Genomic DNA, 20,178 nt, shown 5'->3' on the forward strand with positions numbered 1-20,178 from the left:
AAGTGCATTAAACATTACTGGGTTCATGTAATCATTTTACATCAGATTACATGTATTCAGTTACTACCCAGCACTGACTGTAACACATCGAACAACTTGCTCTAATATGCAAATGTGACAATTTACCCATCCTGAGAACACAGTTCAACCTTTCAGTACAGATCCACCTTCATCATACAGTTGGGGTAGGGTTGACTTTTGTGACAACTAGCCCCGGTGTCTCCTACACAGCACAAAGAAATCTTCTCTGAATGTGAAGTTCTGCACAGACCCACTGAAGGACGTTAAGTGTGTAACTCCAGTGATGCTCTGTGCAGCATGCGCTTTATAAATAACATGAGGCGAGTGAGCGGTAGATCCAGCGGAATATGACTTAATGCCACACGTTTGATCAAGAACGCTTTCAGAAGTCATGCAGTCTCCTGGGTCTGTATAAGCCCAGAACACAAACTACCACCCACAGATCCGGCCTGACTCCAGAGCTTATGATAATCTGAATTATGAATGCTGCAGGAAAAAAGGGAGTTTCAGGCCATATCTTTTAAGTCAGAAACGAATGGGGTTCGTACGCAATAGAGCAGGAACATTTCCACCTGCTGGACGATAAAACAGGTTCACCTTCCGCTGAGATCATCTGTGCAAGATGAATGCACACCTACATGTATTGAGTTACAAACCAATTCTCTTTGTTAACTTCTACTGGCAGCGTCAATTAATATTTATTCGTTGCATACTTCATACGTGCTGCATAGCACAGGGAATTAAGCGAAAGAACAGATGGAAAATGAATCTTAAGTTTCTCCCCGTAATGATGTCAAAGCTGTTTTCAATGCAGGGAAATATGTCAGAGGAGCAGGAAAACAATGCATTCGTATGGAGAGAATAATAAAAAGTGCAATGTGTCGTCTCATATGCATTTCGTTATGCATGTTTTGTTCCAAGCGAGGCTTCGCTTGTCTCGCTATTTATATATTATGCATGCTTTTCTTGACGCGCGTGCCCACCTTGTTAGATGATGTGGCTTTGAGTTAATCTGATGTGTTTCTGAGGTCTGTGTGCGTTGTGCTTAGAAGATAGTCTGTCATCATGACATCTTCCCTTAATTGTTTTGCATTGTTAAACAGAATAATTCTCTGCGTCGTGGCCCGGCTGTCAGGCGTGTTTACCCGAGATAAAGGCTCGGATCAAAGCGAGATGTGCCGCCGCTGACGTGCTGACAGGATGTGGCTCTGGGAGTTTGCTCAGTAGTTTCTTTGTAAGTTTGAATAAATAATGGAGGCAGATTGGATGTATTCACTCATCGGATAGCGCAGCATTAGTCACTGAGTCACAGAGCTCTGGCAGCTTTCAGACGCGAGACAGTGACATACAGTTAATGCTGGGTCTGCTCCTCTTACTGTCCAACACCTCAGGGCTTTAAATCAGATCTCCATAATGCACTGTATCTCAATGTGCTGTTACCTTTTTACTGTGGTGGTAATATACCATGGTATTTACCTTGGTGCATGATAAAAATATCTAGTATATAAGTATGGTAATCGCTCGGTATCATGGTGTGCTGCAATTTGGGACACACTTCACTGAATTTGTCTTTCATAAACTTGCAGAAACTTTTTGACCCGAAGGATTCTCCTTAAATGCTTGAAATTAGTTGTTTAGACATATGAATTGTGCCAACATATGATTTCCTTTTTTGTTTCTTAATATTAGTATTTATTTTATTTATTAGTATTGTTGTTGTGGTTGTTGTTGTTGCATAGTATTATTCGACTGTTGTTTTTGGTTTATTGTTTTTAAGGATTTTTACATTTATTTGTCTGTTCAGTTTAGTTAATTTTGTTTTTGTTTTACTTTTGTATTATTATAAGTTTTTATTTGTTGTTTTTATTTAAATTATTGGTTTACGTTTATTTGTTGTTGTTGTTTATTTTCATTATTCTATATTTATTCATATTCTGTTTATTTCATGTATTATTTGATCATTTTTATATTATTTTTGTAATTATTATCTATTTTTGATTGTATTATTTTATTTGCTTACATTTATTTGTCTGTTTTTATTTATTTATTTTTTGTTTTAAATTTTGTTTTATTTATTTATTTTATTATTATCATCATTTTTTATTTATTGTATTCATTATTATTTTATTTATTCATCTGTTGTTTTTATTTTAATTATATGTTTACATTTATTTGTTGGTTTTTATTTTCATTATTCTATATTTTTCACATAAGTTTATCATTTTTAGATTGATATCTTTATTTTGAACATGTAAATACAATTTGTAAAAAAAATCTGAGAAAAAAAATAATGGTAAAAAAAACCCCAGATGAACAACAAAATAAAACTCCATACTTTCCAATACTTAACAAAACTCTATTTACATGTACAAAAAGGAGTAAAACGTATGTACTCCTACCCCATTTTTATTTCATTTTTTAAAATCCCAATACATATTGAATGCACTGTTATTAGTGTTATTATTATTAATAATAATATTTTATGGATGTGTTATAGCAGAGGAAAAACTGCCAACAAGTGTCCTCCTTCAATACCATGTACAAAGCATCCCATGTTGCACCTCACGCATGACATGAATGTTGAGAATGTAAGAATCTGGTTTATTTGCATTTAGAGTGCTGCTGATTGCATCAAGTGGCTTGTCAGAATCAATATGAAAAGATGGAGATGCAGTCATTGAGGGAAGTCTCTGAAGAGCTCATCACTCGTTCTGTTTTGCCAATTATTGGACACAGAAACCTTTCTGAACACGTGCTATTGGCTGAAGCCATCTCCAGCCTGTCCAATCAATGCACAACCATGAGCTGTATACAGACACATTGCTAATCATTGTGTAGAACAATGAATGAATTGGCTCGCATGCAGCGAAAAAAGAGGCCAATGCGAAAACAGATGCGCTCACACATGCACAATCTGCTTGCTTTATAAATGCACAATCACAACCTCTTGCTCACATTTTTAATGACAACATAAACATGTCAGCATGAACCAGCTTGTAACCCATTTTAATTGCATAATCATATGCATTTCTGAATAAACCGGATATTCAATGAGAAAAAAAGAGTTTCATCGGTAAGAAATTGACCAAGAAGAATGTCTAACTTCCACTGTTGAGTTTTTGATTTCATGTTAACTTCATTGTTCATGAATTGATCGTTTGTTTGTTGTTTTCCTCTCTTGAGTCCAACTCTTCTTTGACTGCGTGGAATGGTTTAATAGTCCCTCGGCAGCTGTTGTGAGAGAAATGAGGGGAATGTTCGCTTGTCACTGCGTGGCTGCGTCCTCAGATAAGTCTGAATATGTTAAAGTGATATTAAACGTTATGAGGAGGTTTTATCACATCGCGGGCCGCATGTATGATGAATTATCATCATTAGCGCTGCTCTCCTGGCGTCATTTAGACTTCGAGGTGTTTCTGGAACTGGGAAGCAAATTGTAAAACCAGAGCGGAGATTAGCGTGGCCTTCATATCTGTCAGGATCTTACGGGTTCCTATCAATCAAAAACGTCTCGCTGGCATCCTGCGTTCATTTCCTTCTCCATAATAAACTGCAAGAGGTTCTCTGGAAAAAGTCAATTCATTTGAGAAGATCCGTTTCAATTCAGTTTCACTGCTCATTTGTTGCTCTTTCATAGTGCAGGTTTGTTTGGTTCATAGTTGGTATGTCAGATGTTTCTCCTAAAGTTCCTTACAGAGAGATGAAACTGAAATGAGAAAATGGACATGAATTGAGTTTGTAGATATGAAATGAACACGGAGAGCAGCTCTGATCATTTGATGAGACATGATTGAGTTTACATTGAGATTTCGGACTTTTGATTGCAGACATTTTGGGAAACTCTAGAAGAGACACGTGTGAGATTAATGGAGTCTTTTCCCCTCAGTATAAACAGTTGAGAAGCTGCAAAATCTTGTTCTCTGTGTGTTCACTCTTTTATCTTCTTTTCTCCAGTTTTTGCATCAAACGTACTTGGATAACTTCATTTATACAATGTATTTGATATAACTAAAATTGAACCATTGTCGATTGCGGCTGGAATATGACAAACTAATGTGCTAAAAAGTAAAATTGTACTGTACTTTATGAAACGTTGAGGTTAAAAAGAAAAAAGAGACGTTGAGGTTAAAAATGTGTAAAAAGTGCTTTTATGTCAAAGAACACATTCACACACACATCCACCACCGATCAGAAGTTTACAGTGTTATTGAAAGAAGTCTCTTCTGCTCACCAAGGCTGCATTTACTTGGTCAAAAATACAGTAAAAAACAGCAATATTGTGAAATATTATTACAATAACTGTTTTCTATATGATTATATTGTAAAATATAATTCATTCCTGTGATCAAAGCTGCATTTTCAGCATCATTACTCAAGTCTTCAGAGTCACATGATCCTTCAGAAATCATTCTAATTTGATGATTTGCTGCTCAAGAAACATCTCTTATTTACTTAAAAACATATGCGATATTGTCAAATCATTAGTGATCTTCTTTCAACTGTAATGTTAAGGCATTTCCATGGAGGTAAATAAGGCCGCTGTAAAGTTGTCAAGTCAAGTCATCTTCATTTATATAGCGCTTTTAACAATGGAGATTGTTTCAAAGCAGCTTTACAGAGATAAACATACAATTTACGATAACAGAGATTGTTTTGGCTTTATAGCGATTTTTGAATAATGTCATTTCCAGCTAAAGTTAGTTTTGATTGTTTGATTGTCATTTGTTATTACATTAGGGGCCACTAAGACGACGGCGTTCTCTCTAAACAGACTTTAAACGCGAACCTGTGACCTGATGGCGTTCACATGCGTTCACATGCGCATTAAAAATTGATTCTATAGTTATATTCGTTTGAATATGTGTGCGCAGGTTTGTAATTTCCCTACAAACCATGCCTAAACAAACTACTTGTCTTGCCTATACATTTGATAAAGAATTTTGTTTTATTTTATCACTTCGGGGTACGCGAACCGGATTTTCAACAACGCTTGTCATCTGTAGGTGAGCTTCTTTCTGCAGACCAGGTGTGTTGGTAGTCAGCTAGTGGACCACTACTCTCTCCTCTCGCATTCAGATCTGCCACCGCACTGCCACCGAATCTCCTCCGCATTCAGATCTGAGCGTGACCGACCCGAAAGCCTCCACACTGCCACCGAATCTCCTCCGCAATCAGATCTGAGCGTGACCGTCCCGAAAGCCTCCACACTGCCATCGAATCTCCTCCGCAATCAGATCTGAGCGTGACCGTCCCGAAAGCCTCCACACTGCCATCGAATCTCCTCCGCATTCAGATCTGAGCGTGACCGTCCCGAAAGCCTCCACACTGCCATCGAATCTCCTCCGCATTCAGATCTGAGCGTGACCGTCCCGAAAGCCTCCACACTGCCATCGAATCTCCTCCGCATTCAGATCTGAGCGTGACCGTCCCGAAAGCCTCCACACTGCCACCGAATCTCCTCCGCATTCAGATCTGAGCGTGACCGTCCCGAAAGCCTCCACACTGCCACCGAATATCCTCCGCAATCAGATCTGAGCGTGACCGTCCCGAAAGCCTCCACACTGCCACCGAATCTCCTCCGCAATCAGATCTGAGCGTGACCGTCCCGAAAGCCTCCACACTGCCATCGAGTCTCCTCCGCAATCAGATCTGAGCGTGACCGTCCCGAAAGCCTCCACACTGCCATCGAATCTCCTCCGCATTCAGATCTGAGCGTGACCGTCCCGAAAGCCTCCACACTGCCATCGAATCTCCTCCGCATTCAGATCTGAGCGTGACCGTCCCGAAAGCCTCCACACTGCCACCGAATCTCCTCCGCATTCAGATCTGAGCGTGACCGTCCCGAAAGCCTCCACACTGCCACCGAATATCCTCCGCAATCAGATCTGAGCGTGACCGTCCCGAAAGCCTCCACACTGCCACCGAATCTCCTCCGCAATCAGATCTGAGCGTGACCGACCCGAAAGCCTCCACACTGCCACCGAATCTCCTCCGCAATCAGATCTGAGCGTGACCGTCCCGAAAGCCTCCACACTGCCACCGAATCTCCTCCGCAATCAGATCTGAGCGTGACCGTCCCGAAAGCCTCCACACTGCCATCGAATCTCCTCCGCATTCAGATCTGAGCGTGACCGTCCCGAAAGCCTCCACACTGCCACCGAATATCCTCCGCAATCAGATCTGAGCGTGACCGTCCCGAAAGCCTCCACACTGCCACCGAATCTCCTCCGCATTCAGATCTGAGCGTGACCGTCCCGAAAGCCTCCACACTGCCACCGAATCTCCTCCGCAATCAGATCTGAGTGTGACCGTCCCGAAAGCCTCCACACTGCCATCGAATCTCCTCCGCATTCAGATGTGAGCGTGACCGTCCCGAAAGCCTCCACACTGCCACCGAATATCCTCCGCAATCAGATCTGAGCGTGACCGACCCGAAAGCCTCCACACTGCCACCGAATCTCCTCCGTAATCAGATCTGAGCGTGACCGACCCGAAAGCCTTCACACTGCCACAAAATCTCCTCCGCATTCAGATCTGAGCGTGTCCATCCCGAAAGCCTCCACACTGCCACCGAATCTCCTCAGCATTCAGATCTGAGCGTGACCGACCCGAAAGCCTCCACACTGCCACCGAATCTCCTCCGCAATCAGATCTGAGCGTGACCGTCCCGAAAGCCTCCACACTGCCACCGAATCTCCTCCGCATTCAGATCTGAGCGTGACCGTCCCGAAAGCCTCCACACTGCCACCGAATCTCCTCCGCATTCAGATCTGAGCGTGACCGACCCGAAAGCCTCCACACTGCCACCGAATCTCCTCTCGCATTCAGATCTGAGCGTGACCGTCCTGAAAGCCTCCACACTGCCACCGAATCTCCTCCGCAATCAGATCTGAGCGTGACCGTCCCGAAAGCCTCCACACTGCCACCGAATCTCCTCCGCATTCAGATCTGAGCGTGACCGACCCAAAAGCCTCCACACTGCCACCGAATCTCCTCCGCAATCAGATCTGAGCGTGACCGTCCCGAAAGCCTCCACACTGCCACCGAATCTCCTCCGCAATCAGATCTGAGCGTGACCGTCCCGAAAGCCTCCACACTGCCATCGAATCTCCTCCGCAATCAGATCTGAGCGTGACCGTCCCGAAAGCCTCCACACTGCCACCGAATCTCCTCCGCAATCAGATCTAAGCGTGACCGTCCCGAAAGCCTCCACACTGCCACCGAATCTCCTCCGCAATCAGATCTGAGCGTGACCGTCCCGAAAGCCTCCACACTGCCACCGAATCTCCTCCGCATTCAGATCTGAGCGTGACCGACCCGAAAGCCTCCACACTGCCACCGAATCTCCTCCGCAATCAGATCTGAGCGTGACCGACCCGAAAGCCTCCACACTGCCACCGAATCTCCTCCGCAATCAGATCTGAGCGTGACCGTCCCGAAAGCCTCCACACTGCCACCAAATCTCCTCCGCATTCAGATCTGAGCGTGACCGACCCAAAAGCCTCCACACTGCCACCGAATCTCCTCCGCAATCAGATCTGAGCGTGACCGTCCCGAAAGCCTCCACACTGCCACCGAATCTCCTCCGCATTCAGATCTGAGCGTGACCGTCCTGAAAGCCTCCACACTGCCCCCGAATCTCCTCCGCATTCAGATCTGAGCGTGACCGTCCCGAAAGCCTCCACACTGCCACCGAATCCCCTCCGCATTCAGATCTGAGCGTGACCGTCCCGAAAGCCTCCACACTGCCCCCGAATCTTATCCGCCGCAATCAGATCTGAGCGTGACCGTCCCGAAAGCCTCCACACTGCCACCGAATCTCCTCCTGCCACCGAATCTCCTCCGCATTCAGATCTGAGCGTGACCGTCCCGAAAGCCTCCACACTGCCACCGAATCTCCTCCGCAATCAGATCTGAGCGTGACCGTCCCGAAAGCCTCCACACTGCCATCGAATCTCCTCCGCATTCAGATCTGAGCGTGACCGTCCCGAAAGCCTCCACACTGCCACCGAATCTCCTCTCGCAATCAGATCTGAGCGTGTCCGTCCCGAAAGCCTCCACACTGCCACCGAATCTCCTCTCGCAATCAGATCTGAGCGTGACCGTCCCGAAAGCCTCCACACTGCCACCGAATCTCCTCCGCATTCAGATCTGAGCGTGACCGTCCCGAAAGCCTCCACACTGCCACCGAATCTCCTCCGCATTCAGATCTGAGCGTGACCGTCCCGAAAGCCTCCACACTGCCACCGAATCTCCTCCGTATTCAGATCTGAGCGTGACCGACCCGAAAGCCTCCACACTGCCACCGAATCTCCTCCGCAATCAGCGAGCGCACAATCTATTGATCAGTGGCTGAAACTGCCTCCTATTCTGTTGTCCTCGCTGAATATGCCCAAAAGAAGAAAAGAATAACCATTTGTGTGCAAGAAGAACGTGTTTTAGGAAAAAATTACAAAATCACTACTTAGCCCAGAGCTTTCACTGTTTGAGAAACCGTACGGCCTTGATGCAAACAGTGTGTCTGAGACTCAGAATGATGCATTCGAGAGAAAAAGATTGCAGCAATCCAGCTCTGCGTCAACTCAAGCCTATCGACTGTTCCTGTGCTTTATATAGACCATATAGAGCTTCAGAAGCTGGTTATACAAACCAGGAGAAGAACAATTATGTTCCGACGTATATTATTCAGTACACACTCTGGGAATAACTATTACCATAAAAGTAATAGGGAGTGTTATTGTATTCCGGTGGGAATGCAAACAAGACTACGGTTATGTGCGGTTTGTAATATAAAACTAGAGGAATAATGTACAAAATACACACACACACACACACACCTTCCTCTAAATAAGTAAAGAAATATGGCTTTAACAGGCTCACACTCTCACACATATATAAATAATGCGCTATAAAAAAGCCTAGTTTTATATAAATTAGGTTGCCTGACCGAGTGTTTCATATGGAGAAAATGGGTCAGCTTTGTGGAAAGGACTTTTTTTCTGTAGGTAAGAGCATTTTAAACAGTCTTCAATTTCTTATGAACTTGAATAATAACCGTAAAGCTGGATGGGCTTTGAAAAGCATCTTCAAGTGCCCCAATTTCAGAGCGCTGATGTGAGGAGGTATATGCAGTGTTGCTGGGGAATGTCAGCGAATGTGAGCATCCTGATATTTACAAACGGCCTCGCTGTCGTTAAAGTCAACATGAAATCAAATTATTTAATGCTTGTTTTGACTGATATATGTTATTGCATGTTATTTTTTATTTTTTTAAATGTCTTCATAGACTTTTATCAAAATCTATCAAAAAGTAATTCTGTCATTTTTTCTCGCAATTGCGACTTTATTTCTCATAATTGAGACTTTATATCTCGCAATTGCGACTTTATTTCTCAGAATTGCGACTTTATATCTCGCAATTGCGACTTTATTTCTCACAATTCTGACTTCATATCTCGCAATTGTTTGTGAGATAAAAAGTCGCAATTATTAATATTATTATTTTTTATTCAGTGGCGGAAACAAGCTTCCATAGATAACTGTCATTTATTCCTGTGATCAAAGCTGAATTTTCAGCATCATTACTCCAGTCTTCAGCACGGCCGCATTAACAATATAGGGCTAGGTGGGGCTAAAGCCCCGGGGCCCGAACAAGGAGGGGCCCCTTGATTGGCTGTGGACCAGATACTACTAGCCATCTGATTGCCAAAGCCTTACCACGCAACGCCCCCCACAAATTAGCCCTGTTATTTAGTAGCGCTTTGCCGTATATTCCATGCATTATCATGGAATCATTATCCTTAATATTAAAGTGACCGTTCGCAAAGACCCGCCTTTTTTAGTTACTGTGTGACAAGCCAGGCGGCTCTCACGAGTCACGCACATCATGTTCTCACTCACACACTGAAAAATACAACGCGGGGCAAAGACTAACGTTACACAATTGACTACGAGAGAGAGTTCAGAGCAGCTTACTGTTGATATGAAACAAAGTCTCAACTTTCAAATATTGTAATGTAAATAATTTAAACAATACCGTTTTCAAGTTCAAGTCCACCGACGTTCCTCTACGGTCACTGTGATTTTGCCAAGTAAGACATGGTCCTGGATCAACATATTTTGTTGATCCTGGATCAACATTCCTGTCCCAAAATGTAGTCCTTACCCAATCCCAACCCCTAAACCTAACCCTACCCATAACTTTTCCCTAAAATCAGAGGGTAATGAAAGGTGAATAACACTGATGTTTGAGTACTTCACCCTGGTTCTAAGCCTAAACTTGACATAAAGTGTAAACTTGTTCCTCAAATCTGATTGGTTGATTGGAAAGTTGATCCAGGATCAACAACGATGTTGATCCAGGAACATGTGGTACTTGGTGAAATCACGTTCACCGTTCATCTACTGACAGCTTTGTTGTCGGACAAAATTGCATATTTTGCGTTATGATTGGCCAGGTCGCCTGTCAATCAAACCCCCGTGGGCAGCAGGACAGGGCATGGTGAAATGAAACTTCAAGTTTTAATTTAACATAATACATTTATTCTATATTTAACTTGTGAACGATCGACCTGCTGCTGCACATAGGCCTATAGATGGCTGCATGGAGTGCCTGCGCCTTATTAGAATATAGCTACGCATCAACCAATAAATCGCCTCCACCCTTCACTTCATCTAGAGTCTAGACTATTTTTTAAAACAGCGTCATCGTCGACCCCACAAATTTTCGGTAAGTTTGATTATTAACTTGATGGATGTTTGATCTTGCTTTTTGTGTTTGATCCAACTCTATATTCGCCTAAAGGGCTGGCGATAATATATCCGGTAGAAATATGTAAATTTTGCTGAGACATCATGATGTAAGTTTATAAATTAAACGCGTTTTTAATCATTGTGGTTTGGATACAAATTATTTTAAATGATGGTGAACTTGAGGCGGTTTTGCACAGCGCATTTGAGTTCCGACCCTGAGGTCTTAAAGTGACAGTAGCTGCTAATAAAGCTGCTGTCGCCATTTGTGTCCATGATGTTAATCAAACATCAGAAAGAAAGTAATTTACTGCCCTTGAATGAATCACTTTTGTAAAATTAATAAGAATGAATGTTGAATTTATAGTGAAAACTATGTATTGTATATTTGATTACTTTATACAATATAATATTATTCAGTGCTTTAAGTTTTTTTTTAAGGTCGATTTCTTATGTGCCTTTGTTCTATTGTTAATTGTTGTTACTCTTGTCATCGGTAAGCTTGAGATTCTTTTCTTAAGTTATTATTATTTTTTGTGATATTGAAATTGGTCACAAGAATTATGAAATGTTAGTGCCATTAAATTTTGATATGATAAAAAATCGTTTTAAAAGTAATATAACTTAACTGTGAAGTATATCATAGATTGATAAAATGACTCGTATAATGATAGAACATTTAGCTCATGTAGTTGGTGACCTGTAGTGGTGGGGGGCCCTGCAGAGCTCATAGCCCCGGGGCCCAGTGAGCTCTTAATGCGGCCCTGGTCTTCAGTGTCACATGACCCTTCAGAAATCACTCTAATATGATGATTTGATGCTCAAGAAACATTTCTGATTATTATCAATATTGAAAACAGTTGTGCTGCTTCATATTTTTATGGAAACCATGATGCATTTTTTTTTTCAGGATTCTTAGATTCCTTCAGAAAGTTGTTTTTTTAACAGCATTTATTTGAAACAGAATTCTTTTGTAACAATATAAATGTCTTTACTGTCACTTTTTATCAATTTAATGCATAGCCTACTTGCTGAACAAAAGTATTAATTTCTTTCAAGAAGAATCTTACTGAGCCCAAGCTTTTGAACAGTAGTATCTGTAAACTCTGTATGTTGATGTGTGTCTGTAGAGAGCTGTGATTCTCCGCTGGTGTCCGGTCTGCCTCCGTCGGTCTTCACGAGCTCATCGGAGCTGTCGAGCAGTCATGGGCCGGGCTTCGCCAAACTCAACCGCAGAGATGGTAATTCAACACCTTTAGTCATTATTCACAGCTTCTGCTTCAGCATTTGCACCTTTGTGTGATGTTTTATGATTAAACTTGGTTTTGTGAAACTCGCCATCATAGTGCGAGGCAGTTGTTGATGGTTGCCAGGGTGTTGCTATGTGGCTGTTTGGGAGTTTTGATTGTTTTTTAACTTGTTGCTAAAGTATCCACATTTTCCTCCTTTGTTTCCTCCTTCCGGTTTAGGGAACTTCCACTCAAAAACACTCAAATGAATAATTTTAAATGATAAGGTTGAGCTACAGATAATCCTTATCAGTTTGACTGAGTCAGCTATCAATCTTCCTTCATGTTTTATTTTCAGACATCAGACGAATAACATCACGCTTGCTATTTTAAAGTGACGTGGTATCATAAGAATATCCGTGGCGAGAGCTTTTTTCAGTCGCTGCATTCTTTTCCTCATTATTATTTTCTTTGTATTCCACTGTAACAGTATGAAAAAGACAAACATATATTATACTGCGCATTTGCGGTCTGCTCTCCCGATTTCATTTACAATATATCCCATGAATAATTCACTGGATTGCACTGAATCTCTTCTTTTTCTCCCCAAATCCTCACGTCTCTTTCCAGGTTTGTTTTGTTTTGTCTCCCCTTTTCACTTCTAATCCATATTACCATTGTTCATATTTGCTGAATACAATATGTGTTATCTGTCAAAACAACGGAAATCATTTTGAAATATTACCACTTAATGCTAAAGTTAATGGACGTTAAGGCAACGTATGTTACATAATATAGACAAATATTACTCCAGTTATATTTAACCTGTCTGTAATATTGCTGCGGACAGAATCAAGATTTTAGGGCCATTCATGGTTTATTGAAAGTATTTTGGTGATGCTTTTACACGGTTTAGTTTTCTTTTAATGTTTGGTTAAAGGGTGAGTAGAATAATGTCACTTCATTGGACACAGTTTTTTGAAAAAGTGTTATTGCGTTCATTATTGCCTTTCGCTGATTGTTTAGTTTTCCAGAAGTTACTCCCATAATTTACACAAAGCTTCATGGGGCGTAGGAAAGAGGCGATAGAATTAAGATGGGTAGTTTCTGTTACACAGGTCCTGGTCTCAAGATGTGACTTGTTTATCTGCTTCAATTTAAATCTGTGGGATAAAAAAAAAAAAGCTGTTTTAAGGGTTTTGAAAAAATGTCTGCATTTATCTTCACTACACTTGCAGTGCATCTCACTGGCACTTTATATTCTAATTTATATTAGATTTAGATTGGATATCCAGTCATGTTTACAATGTACCAGGCTGATCTAATGATCACTTCTGAGGAAAAACTAATTATTTGGTTTATCATTGAAAGAGGCTCAGTTTTGTTTAAGGCACTTACATTTATTTCAAACTAAGTACACTACAAATCCTTTAATTTACTGACATATCGCTTGAGACTTACTGATATAAATATTATAATTCAACTTTATTTGGAGTACTTCCTTATTGCACAATGCACATTTCTTAATATTAAGCCTAAAATGTTTTTTAATATCATTATTAATAAAGATAGTATGATCTCTATATAATATCAATATTTAAATGTAAGATATTTAAAGCGTACCTGAAATATATTTGCAATAGTTCCACTTTAGCACAATCAAATATACGTATTAAGTCTATATATAAGTATAATATATAAGTATATCTTTAGTTGAACCTCAGCACTATTTCCGGATAACTAAAGTACATTAAGCACAAAATTAGTTGTTCTAATTTAGCAGATTTTAAGTATACCAATGTAGTATACCGAAAGTACAATTGCAGGGTATTTATATTAAGTACATAACTATTTATTTTTCACTTTTTCACTATTTTGCAGAACTGTATATTCTGAGTTACATTTATAAAATAATTACTTTTAGACAGAAATCCTCGTCACACAGTCTACAAACAGTGCTGTTTTATCTAAGAAAATCACAGATCAACAGTTCTGTCCATATGGATTTATCAGTATAAGTTTTAAAAGACCATAACATATGATTTGTTGATAAACTGAACTTTCAAAATCAAATGCAACTTGAAGGTTATTCTGGCCAAAAACCGCCCATTTAAGCATGCAAAGCCTCGTGGGTCTATGACCGTGAGCATCTGGTGTCATTGGGACCTCATCAGGTTCAGTAAGATTCAGCGGTTTATCGCATTAGTTGCGCTTGAATTGTGGCATTCGGTGTGTGTGTGTGTGTGTATGTGTATGTGTGAATGCGACCGACAAGTGACCACATTACAGATGAATTCAAAGAACAGCCCGCCTGGCATTTCAAGAGGTAATAGATAGACTTAAAGAATCATTTTAGCCTATAACATGCTTCTGCAGCGCTGCGTTAAGTGCAAATGCTTTCCTCAGAAGCTCAGAACATTAATGACTGGAGTAGGAGGAAGTGTAATTGTTGTTCCTCGTGGAAAATAGCCTTCAAAGGTGCACGCTTTGATTTTATACACACACACACACACACACACACACACACACACACACACACACACACACACACACACACACACACACACACACACACACACACACACACACACACACACACACACACACACACACACACACACACACACACACACACACACACACAAACACACCAGTGTAGGAGGCTCTGAGAGCAACCCTTCAAAGCCTGCAGGATCCGGTGTGATGTTTCTACTTAAAGGCCGTAGAGAAAGCGGAGGCTGGAGTCACCTCATCCGCTCACCTGCATCAAACTCAACACACTCAGGATCTGTGGGCTTTGTGAGAGAGATGGGCTTTTGGTTTGGATGGTTTTTTAATGTCTTTGATTCTTAATCAACTTATTTCTATTTTTTAATCAGTTTGGGGGTTTTCCCGTGATTCATTTTAAGGTTGGACGATATATTATCTTATTTTAGGATGGGAGAAATTGTATTTAGAAATGCCCCCTGCTCCCATAAGAAGCACCTAATGGGGGAATTCCCTCCCATTTTCCAAAACGAAATACAAATAAAAATCGGCATGTAGTCTGATTCATTTGCCATTTATTCTAACCAAGAACAGCCCTCTTAGGGTGTTTCAGATCTGTAGATCGTTTGCTTTGTTCCGTAACAGGGACTTAATTTGTTTGAATATATTTTCTTGGTTCAGTTTGCTTTCACAAGGCAACATTTCGAAGAGTACCAAAATGTGTTTATACAAGTCACATGTGAGCAAAACTGTCCTCTTATTGGTCAGAGAGCACCTGTGTACCTTCCTCTGCGTCATCCATCAAGACGGATTGACAAGTTTGCACTGCGGGCTTATTGGGACTTTATCTGTACCTGTCTTGACACACGCAAGCACTTATATGAATGTAGCCTTGATTCCTGCTCTGACTGATAAATTATATATATTTAACTATATTTAAAAGTATATATATATATATATACACTCACCGGCCACTTTATTAGGTACCCCATGCTAGTAACGGGTTGGACCCCCTTTTGCCTTCAGAACTGCCTCAATTCTTCGTGGCATAGATTCAACAAGGTGCTGGAAGCATTCCTCAGGGAGTTTGGTCCATATTGACATGATGGCATCACACAGTTGCCGCAGATTTGTCGGCTGCATATCCATGATGCGAATCTCCCGTTCCACCACATCCCAAAGATGCTCTATTGGGTTGAGATCTGGTGACTGTGGAGGCCATTTTAGTACAGTGAACTCATTGTCATGTTCAAGAAACCAATTTGAAATGATTAGAGCTTTGTGACGTGGTGGAAGTAGCCATCAGAGGACGGGTACTTGGTGGCCATAAAGGGATGGACATGGTCAGAAACAATGCTCAGGTAGGCCGTGGCATTTAAACGATGCCCAATTGGCACTAAGGGGCCTAAAGTGTGCCAGGAAAACATCCCCCACACCATTACACCACCACCACCAGCCTGCACAGTGGTAACAAGGCATGATGGTTCCATGTTCTCATTCTGTTTACGCCAAATTCTGACTCTAACATCTGAATGTTTTAACAGAAATCGAGACTCATCAGACCAGGCAACATTTTTCCAGTCTTCAACTGTTCAATTTTGGTGAGCTCTTGCAAATTGTAGCCTCTTTTTCCTATTTGTAGTGGAGATGAGTGGTACCCGGTGGAGTCTTCTGCTGTTGTAGCCCATCCGCCTCAAGGTTGTGCGTGTTGTGGCTTCACAAATGCTTTGCTGCATACCTCGGTTGTAACGAGTGGTTATTTCAGTCACTGTTGCCCTTCTATCAGCTCGAACCAGTCTGGCCATTCTCCTCTGACCTCTGGCATCAACAAGGCATTTTCGCCCACAGAACTGCCGCTCACTGGATGTTTTTTCTTTTTCGGACCATTCTCTGTAAACCCTAGAGATGGTTGTGCGTGAAAATCCCAGTAGATTAGCAGTTTCTGAAATACTCAGACCAGCCCTTCTGGCACCAACAATCATGCCACGTTCAAAGTCACTCAAATCACCTTTCTTCCCCATACTGATGCTCGGTTTGAACTGCAGGAGATTGTCTTGACCATGTCTACATGCCTAAATGCACTGAGTTGCCGCCATGTGATTGGCTGCTTAGAAATTAAGTGTTAACGAGCAGTTGGACAGGTGTACCTAATAAAGTGGCCGGTGAGTGTATATATATATATAATTTATAATACAGTTACAGTGGGAATCAAGGCTTCGTCTGGGCCGCATTCTTGCAATGCATGGAGAAGAGCAATTACACAACATTTTAAGAGGCTCTCTTTGGTTTTCAACCACAAAATCTCAGAGAATCAGACTGCTGTTTTTTATATAACACATTTCCCATTAGGCATTATGTGTCACGGTGTGGGTTTTGTGTTTTGTTCCTTGTTCTTGTCTGTCATGTGATTCCCTGTTTGTCATGTTATCCTGCCATGTGTCTTGTCTTTTGTCATGTTGTTGCTCAGTGTCCACAGGTGTTCCTCGTCTATGTCTATTAGTCTCCCCAGGTGTCTCTAATTAACCACGCCCCCTTGTTATCTTGTTTAGCTTGTTTGTCTGTGTATTTAAACCCCTGTGTTTCAGTTGTTGGCTGTCGGTTGTTGTTTAATGTTTGCTTGTAGCTGTTCCTTGTTCTTCTGAGTACCTTGTTCTGCGTTTACCCTGGATTACCTGTGTGTTGGATTATTAAAGTGCTTGCGTTTGGATTCACTCTCTGCTTCATTCCTGCTACCAGCGTAACAGAACAACCGACCCACAAATGAATCCAGCAGCACGGATCTCGCCAGATCTTTCCAGCATGAGCCAGGAGTTCGCTGGAGAGATCGCAGCCTTAGCCCTAAGGAGCCCTGACCTGTTCCAGTATACCTGGGGGTTTGCCCCCCTCGCTGCCTCCTGCTCTCTCGGAGATGAGGCGATCAAGCTTTGTTACCGGCTAGGGGCTAAGGAGGTCGACCCGAGGAAGCTCCCTGATCTCTCGGGACTGGGCTGGAGAGAGGCGCTCTCCAGATGTCTGGAGCTTCATTCCTTGTTACGCCAGGCCTTCACCACTGGTCCCAGTTTCGGTGGTCCCGGCTCCGGTGGTCCCAGTTCCGGTGGTCCCAGTTCCGGTGGTCCTGAGTCTGGTGGTCCCGAGTCCGGTGGTCCGGAGACGGAGGAGGAGAAAGGCCTCCTCAAAGACCGTCCAGCCAGAGACCGTCCAGCCAGAGACCGTCCAGCCAGAGACCGTCCAGCCAGAGACCGTCCAGCCAGAGACCGTCCAGCCAGAGACCGTCCAGCCAGAGACCGTCCAGCCAGAGACCGTCCAGCCAGAGACCGTCCAGCCAGAGACCGTCCAGCCAGAGACCGTCCAGCCAGAGACCGTCCAGCCAGAGACCGTCCAGCCAGAGACCGTCCAGCCAGAGACCGCCCAGCCAGAGACCGCCCAGCCAGAGACCGTCCAGCCAGAGCTTCACGTCAGCCACGTCCAGCCAGAGCTTCACGTCAGCCACGTCCAGCCAGAGCTTCACGTCAGCCACGTCCAGCCAGAGCTTCACGTCAGCCACGTCCAGCCAGAGCTTCACGTCAGCCACGTCCAGCCAGAGCTTCACGTCAGCCACGTCCAGCCAGATCTTCACGTCAGCCACGTCCAGCCAGAGACTGTTCACGTCACGTCTGCCCAGCCAGAGACTGTTCACGTCACGTCTGCCCAGCCAGAGACTGTTCACGTCACGTCTGCCCAGCCAGAGACTGTTCACGTCACGTCTGCCCAGCCAGAGACTGTTCACGTCACGTCTGCCCAGCCAGAGACTGTTCACGTCACGTCTGCCCAGCCAGAGACTGTTCACGTCACATCTGCCCAGCCAGAGACTGTTCACGTCACGTCTGCCCAGCCAGAGACTGATCACGCCACGCATGCGCCGCCTGAGTCCTCAGTGACCGCGACACTGGCCATTATGGCCACAGCCATGTGGTGTGTGTGGGCTACGCACACCCTTGAGCCAGAGCCCGCTGATCCTGCGCCAGAGCCCGCTGATCCTGCGCCAGAGCCCGCTGATCCTGCGCCAGAGCCCGCTGATCCTGCGCCAGAGCCCGCTGATCCTGCGCCAGAGCCCGCTGATCCTGCGCCAGAGCCCGCTGATCCGGCGCCAGAGCCTGCTGATCCTGCGCCAGGGGCCGTTGATCCTGCACCAGAGCTCACTGATCCTGCGCCAGTCCTGTCCAGCGCAGAGTTTCTTTCGCCGCTGGTTCTGCTTAGCTCTGAGCCCTCTTCACGGCTGGTCCTGCCCAGCCGAAAGCCCTCTTCACCGCCGTGGCCGCCCGAGGGGTCTTCACCGCCGTGGCCGCCCGAGGGGTCTTCACCGCCGTGGCCGCCCGAGGGGTCTTCACCGCCGTGGCCGCCCGAGGGGTCTTCACCGCCGTGGCCGCCCGAGGGGTCTTCGCCGCCGTGGCCGCCCGAAGGGTCTTCACCGCCCTGGCCGCCCGAAGGGTCTTCTCCACCGTGGCCACCTGAACTGCCTGCTCCACCCTGGTCGCCTGCACAACCTGGTCCGCCCACGCTTCATGGCCCAGGTCCACCATGACTATGTCCTGGTCCCGTTCCCCTGTGCGGGCCTGGCCCTCCATCCCTCCCCCAGACCGCCTCCGCTTCACCACCCTCCTGAACTATTGTTTTTTGTTTTTATGGGCGTCGGGAGCCGCCCATAGGGGAGGGGCTATGTCACGGTGTGGGTTTTGTGTTTTGTTCCTTGTTCTTGTCTGTCATGTGATTCCCTGTTTGTCATGTTATCCTGCCATGTGTCTTGTCTTTTGTCATGTTGTTGCTCAGTGTCCACAGGTGTTCCTCGTCTATGTCTATTAGTCTCCCCAGGTGTCTCTAATTAACCACGCCCCCTTGTTATCTTGTTTAGCTTGTTTGTCTGTGTATTTAAACCCCTGTGTTTCAGTTGTTGGCTGTCGGTTGTTGTTTAATGTTTGCTTGTAGCTGTTCCTTGTTCTTCTGAGTACCTTGTTCTGCGTTTACCCTGGATTACCTGTGTGTTGGATTATTAAAGTGCTTGCGTTTGGATTCACTCTCTGCTTCATTCCTGCTACCAGCGTAACAGAATGATACCGCTTGGTTTGTTGGTCTGTTGGGTTGGATTGCTTTCTCACCTCAACCGAATCGCTCCAGAGTTTGTTTTCAATGGGGCCGAGACGCAGTGTTGCCAGATTGGAAATATCCAAGTATCGTACCAGAAGCTCAAAATGATCATATTTGGAAGAAAGTTATCGTACACGAGCCAAACGGTTGACAGGGGGAGTTGCTTTCATGAGGCACACACGCAAGGTCTCTCACTCTCTCCCTCTCTGCCGTGCTCTCTCACCTTCACTTTCTCCTCACAATCATGACGTAGATCCACAGCTAGATCAATGAGTTTAGAAGCACTATGATTACAATGACCTCCGATTGAAGTGTCACAAAATTCTGAAATTATCGTACATTTTGGGATTTTTTTCATTATTGATCGTACAGAGGTCAAAATTATCGTACAAATACGATAATTATCCTACGTCTGGCAACACTGCCGAGACGCCTCTCTTAGGGCCCTTTCACACCTACCTTGTTTGGTCCGGACTTTTCAGTTTGGTCCGAATCAAAATTACAGGTGTGAAACCTCCCCCGGACAACGGTCCGAACCAAACAGATGAAATTTGGTCCAACGAAAAGAGGT

General features: G+C 43.9%; 1 protein-coding gene across 2 annotated transcripts in view; it reads left to right on the plus strand.

The window, feature by feature from the left end:
• cntnap3 (contactin associated protein family member 3) overlaps nucleotides 1-20,178 on the plus strand; it is a 193,344-nt gene that overhangs the window by 19,878 nt on the left and 153,288 nt on the right. For both annotated transcript variants that reach the window (XM_056261574.1, XM_056261576.1), the window contains exon 2: nucleotides 11,901-12,011. In XM_056261574.1, the coding sequence (XP_056117549.1) occupies nucleotides 11,901-12,011 (111 nt within the window). The remainder of the gene's footprint in view (nucleotides 1-11,900; nucleotides 12,012-20,178) is intronic.

The sequence above is a fragment of the Rhinichthys klamathensis genome, unplaced genomic scaffold (assembly GCF_029890125.1).
Source record: "Rhinichthys klamathensis goyatoka isolate OS25496 unplaced genomic scaffold, OSU_Roscu_1.1 h1tg000183l_1, whole genome shotgun sequence".
NCBI classification, from domain to species: domain Eukaryota; kingdom Metazoa; phylum Chordata; class Actinopteri; order Cypriniformes; family Leuciscidae; genus Rhinichthys; species Rhinichthys klamathensis.